This window comes from Cucumis melo, chromosome 9 (assembly GCF_025177605.1).
Source record: "Cucumis melo cultivar AY chromosome 9, USDA_Cmelo_AY_1.0, whole genome shotgun sequence".
Taxonomy (NCBI): Eukaryota; Viridiplantae; Streptophyta; class Magnoliopsida; order Cucurbitales; family Cucurbitaceae; genus Cucumis; species Cucumis melo.
This window is the reverse complement of record NC_066865.1, coordinates 17365063-17371062: the sequence shown is the minus strand read 5'-3', so window position 1 is coordinate 17371062 and position 6000 is coordinate 17365063. Positions and strand designations below refer to the sequence as shown.

At 30.6% G+C, this 6000-nt stretch overlaps 1 protein-coding gene across 1 annotated transcript; it reads left to right on the top strand.

Moving 5' to 3' along the window:
- Positions 1–2286: 2286 nt before the first annotated feature.
- Positions 2287–3111, top strand: LOC103503157 (protein PXR1). The gene has a single exon (XM_008467310.3). The coding sequence runs from the start codon at positions 2342–2344 to the stop codon at positions 2915–2917; it is 576 nt and encodes a 191-aa protein (XP_008465532.1). The 5' UTR covers positions 2287–2341; the 3' UTR covers positions 2918–3111.
- Positions 3112–6000: the final 2889 nt, after the last annotated feature.

Here is a 6000-nt window from a genome sequence, read left to right as displayed (position 1 = left end):
CTTAAAAATATTTTTAATTGCTCAAAATTAACTTATTTTTAATATTTTTAAATATAATTTTCATACTATCGAAAAAGATTAAAAATATGTTTTACACAATTTTTACAAATGGCAAAATGATTTTAACTATTTTAGAGTTACTATAAGATATATTTTAATTAAATTGAAGCATCGATGTAACTAAACTTAATTATAACATTGAAAATGTTTATTATTAATGAATGGTTTAACATGGTGACATGACATCTATCAAAAACACAAGTTCTAACTTGTGCTTGGAAGTTAATTCTGTAATATCCAGAATGAATATTGATATTTTTACTTGTTGGTAAACGTAAACTAATAAAAAAACGACTAATACATTTCAAAACAATCCTATAATATTCGTCTCATGTCGTCTTTTCATTAGTTAACCAACTTCTGTGTGGAACATTTAGAACAACTGATAGTCGACTTAACTAAAAGAAATTTTAAACTAATTTTTAATTTAAGATATCAAGTTCAAATCTTACTATCGTTACTAAACAAATGCATTTAAAGGGAGCAAATTGATGCAAAAGAATTCAATAGGAAATTGTATAATAACTTTAAACCTATTTAAAGGGGAGATTTAAAAGAGTTAAAAACATATTAATTAAATCAATAAAATCTTTAATTTTAATGTGATCTACATACCATTCAATGTGAAATAAATTTCAATCGCATGACAAAAATGGTTTTCATCTTCCAAACTTTGTAGGATTCTTTTCACTAAACCGCTTTTTCTCGTTTGGATGATATATTGCGTAATCTACGTTAATATTAATTTACCAAAAAAGGTGAAGTTACAAAGCAATAAAGACAAGTGAGAAAAGAATGGTACACCAAAATTTGTGAGATGGAGAAGATTTTGAATAAACAATGTGATTTTGAATTGTGGAGGAAAAAGGAGATAGTGAAAGCCATTGATGATCTTAATAAAACGACACAAAAAATGAATGAATGCAAAAGAAAAAAGATGTTTGGGATAACATTTAAAGCAATCAACCCCTAGATTTAAGTTGAAAATTTATTGCCACCAATTAAATAAGGAAAATAATAATTGAATTTTACAGATATTAATTAAGTGCGTAACAATAAAAATTAAAGAATTGTAAACATAGAAAATCTATCACAATGATAGCTATAATCTACCGTTGTCACTCATGTACTTGTATAATAGTATGATTTGTCATTGAGTACTTTTAGAATTGGATCTATAGTTTACTATATTTACAAATACTTTGAGTTTAATTATTATATTTACAACTACCAATAATGAAAATAAATGCTCAAAATCATTGAGATTAAATAGAATCCACGACATATGTGATGAGAGATTGTAACTTCTTAGCCATTAGTAATATGAAAATTACGAGTAAGAAATTGTTAGAAAACAAGTTAATTTTTTCTTTTTCAAAAAAATTAGATGGTTATGAATTGAGCCTAAATAATTATAGGCCTTAAAAATTTGTAAGATAATTACAATAGATAACACTTTTATGATCAATAATTAAGAGTACAACAACTTCTATGAGTGATAAACTCATCGGTGCTAGATTATGGATGCGTTTGAAATACATTTTAAAGTATTTAATTTTAAAAATAAGTCATTTTGAAATAAACTTGAGTGTTTTGCAATCCCTAGGAGTAAGCATTGATAGCCGAAAAGAATCCAAATGATCAAAATTGACTAAACCAACATTTGATCGTCGGTTTTATTAAAAATACAGTCGATGGTCAATTTAATTAAAAGGTTTCATAAAACTGACCAAAAACCAACTGCTTATTACCCGAAACCGAGTGAACCTATATATATATATTATTTATATTAAATAATAATAATAATATTTAATATTAAATAAACTGAACGAATTGAATTGAAGAAATTGAACCAACCGAAACCGATCGGTTGACATCAATCACCGGTTTTCTTGACATAAACCGACTAGATTGTTTTTGGTACAAAACTGCTCCCGCCTAACCAATAATAACTAACAACAACTTCCAAAAAATAGGTTTCAAATGTATTTTAATAGTTTTTATGTAGTCAATCAAAATGGCCCCAACATTGATGATAGTTGTATCAGGTTATATTTTGGTTATCATGGGCCAAAATTTGACTTGTATATCAAAAATCTTTTGCAAACGAAATGTTAATGTATGGTCCAATAATACTGATAAAAGCCCATTTAATTTTCGAACGGAGCCCAATTATCTCGGCCCATTATCTATATATAAATTGGATGTAAGCGCCCTCTCATATTTCCCTTTCACTTTCAGCAGCTTAAAGCTCTGAAACCCTAATTCCCAAATCTCTTCCATGGCGTGCACAATCGACTTCCGCCGCCTGGATGAGGGTTTTGGTGGAAAAACGTATAAGAGAAAGCGTGAAGAAGCTGAGAAAAGCCTCATCATCACTGAATCCGAAAATGCCGACACCGCAATGGAGATCGACGACTCACTTCCACCACCACCTGCCAAGCGATCCGCTATTCCTTCCTCGGAAAATCCTGATAAACCCACTTACGGAAACCCCACATATGACGGCGTGATTGCCGGAAAAGTCTCCGGACGGAAGTGGAAACAGCCGCGGAAGCACAGGACGTCCGCTATGCAGGTGAGCCGTAAAGGCACCACGTTCGAGGAGAGGGAGAGGCAGAAGATGATTAAGGCGGCGTTTAAGGAACGGAAGGAGGAGTTGAAGGAGCAGATTAGGTTAAATAAGGTGGAGAAGAGAAAGAAGAGGGAGGAGAGAGAGAAGAAGAAGAAGGAAAACATTTTGAGATCTGGAACTAAGCTACAAAAGATTACAAATCCCAAAACACTGAAGAAGATTGCAAAGTCTAAGCAGAAGAAGCTCCTCAAGGTTGTTCCTGAGGATTACATCAAAAAATAGGCCCGTCGCTTCTGTTCTAAGGTTTTTACACCACCTTTTGAGTAATATAGAGAGATTTATCTGTTTTCTTTTGGAGTTTTGGCCGAATTTTCTGTATTATTAGTTCTAAACGCATAAAAATGTTGCGGAAACCAAAGCATATAGCTGCATTTCTTGATGTTTATATTTCTAACAATATTAGAAATTTTGATTAATCATCTTATTTGGATCACATATAGAACTAATATCATTTATAAACTACAGCCATTTTTATCAAAATGCTACAAAATCTTAACGTTGGTGCTTTCTTAGTTTTCACTCGATTTCTCACCATATAAAATTGTGTAGCAATTGGATGTATCGAAGTTTGAAGAAGACCATGAATGAGAGAGTTCATAGCTCATGGCATGCAATCATTTGGAAGTTCAAATCTTTACTTGTCAGACTTAGCAAAAACATAAATTGGACGAATAAATTTGAACTGCCAGGTTCTTGATTGACTATGATCTAATGCGGACTTTTGGGTGTAAATAATGTATTCAAACTGCGTTTTGTTAGAATTTACTTAACCATGAAATTTGCGTCTTTTTTCCCAAAAGAATATGTGAATGCACATCTTTAAGGCCATGCTTATGCTTATGCTTTTACAACATCCTGGCTAACTTTACGTGCCGAGATGTGGGAATTTGAAATTCGCAACATCTATCATCTATACCACTTTATTTTTACTAGCACTAAAATGTGATTAGATTAATAGGCCATATTTACGGCAATAATAATCAGGTTAGCATTTCTTTTATGCATGGTCTTTTCGCCATTTCTTTGGCACATTTGGGTGAAAAATCTTTTCTTCTCTCGTATATGTGATTTTTATACGCACCAGTCTGCAGTGAACATAAAAAAAAAATCTCTTTCTCTGACCATTGAAGCTCATGATGTGTGAATTGATTATTCACAATTTTGATTACATGTTAGTCAAAATGACCTTTCCGTGAAGATAAGAAGTATTATAAGTACAATAATAATAAATAAAATATCAATTTATCACTCATTTCTATTTAGATAAGTTTAGTAAACCTTGATAATTGTACAACTTCGTTGGGGTTGTTTGCCCTTGGATTAGAGAGGGATGTTTAGCTCACCCTATGTTTGGCTTTAATATTAATATTATAATAATATTCGTTTTCACTCTCTTTCCTCTCTTTCTTCTCTTCTTCACACCCCAAGCCTAATAAAGTGTCTCATTAGTAGTCATAACGAATTGAGAAAGTTCATATTTGCTTGTATCATCTGCCCAGAAGTGAAAAATAAAGTAAGATATCATCAGCTAGTAAAGATATTGCTCCATGGGTATGGATGTTAAATTTGAATGTAATTTAGACTGGTTTAACAATTTTTTGTAAGATTCTTTTGGTACACTATTATCTAAATTTGTCTATACAATCGTTTTTTTTTTTTTACATAATCGTTTAGAGCAATCTAAACAATTTTCTTATGATTCTTTGTATAGGATCGTTTAAATTTTTTTCCACAATCGTTTAGATTTAGGTCAACAGTTTTTCCAGTTTTTTATATTTAGTACACGATATTGAACAACCAAATGAAAATTTGAAAAAAAATATATATCTTTTATAGTTGATACACGATCTTAAACAAAAAAAAAAAAGAAAAGAATGAAAGACAGATAGAAAAGGGAAGAAAGAAAAAACACGATCTTAAACAAAAAAAAAAAAGAATGAAAGACGATAGAAAAGGGAAGAAAGAAAAAAAGAAAAAAGAGGAAAAGAAAAAACGAAAAGAAAAAACGATAAATAGATGAAGAGAAGAAGAAAGGCGGAGGGGCAAACCTAGAATATTTAAAAATTAGTTAACTTCATAGGCTTTGTTACACAACTCGTAAATATTTTACCAATTTGTTATATTTATGAAAATTTTCCTTTATACTTAATGAATTAATTAAAATTAATAACAATAAACAATTGATATAAGTTCATAAATTAAATAAGTTATATTTTTTACCGATAATCTCCTAAATATAGAAACCTAAGGGTGCGTTTGGAGGAAGGGTTAGTGTTATAATAAACTAGGTTTATTATAACATTAATTTTATGGTTTAGGGTTTAGGATTTAAAACGAATGTTATGATAAACCTAGTTTTATAATAACCCTTGTTTGTGAGAAATGTTTAGAAATGTAGTTTTATGATAAGAGATATTCAGGGGAAGCGTTATCTGGGAAGGTTTATAAATATATTTTTTTGTTTAGTAATTTTTTTTTAATTAACATTGTAGTTATAAGAAAAAAATTAATATTGCATATTTATTTTAGAAAGCATCGAACCCCTTTTATTGCACATTTTTTTCTATGTCTAATATTATTAAATTAGTAAAGACAGTTGTCCAATTTTTAAATAATTTGTTAACAAATTGTACTAATTTTATTTTAATTCATTTTTTACAAATACAAATTAATTATTGTGTATTTGTAATCAGTGATAGATAGCATCGTACATTTGATTTTAGCATATTTACTTACGTGGTCTAACGCATGCGTCAAAATTTATATTCATTAATTATTACTTATTATGTAGTACTTGAACACCATATTAGTCAAATTATTACTATTTTCCATAATTTGAAACAAACATTTCAACCGAATTGAAGAGATGTAGAAAGGAGAAAAAAAAACATATGCATAAACCGATATTATACATGCGAAAAAAAATTTGTATAATAGAAAAACAAATAACATTGAACAACATAGTCGAAGTGAAGTAATAAAATAACAACCAAAACAGCGACGTAAGGACAAACTATCTAGGGATGTCTCGTAGGAAGACTCTGCAAAAGCTCTCCCATCATCAGGCATTTGTACGAAACCCCGCATGTCATCCATACCCTATCTAAACTAGTTAGTTGTGGCATCTCAAGCAATATGTGAAAGAATTCCTGACGCACATGGCTGTTATTGGCAAGGGCGCTTGCAGGCCACTCCATAATCGTCCTGAGTTGGTCGTTCGTACACTTGAGGGCCATATGTATGACTTCAATCTCGCCCTCTCGCTGGCTTCCCCTCTTCCTCTTCGATCCGCTCGATCCGGCCCT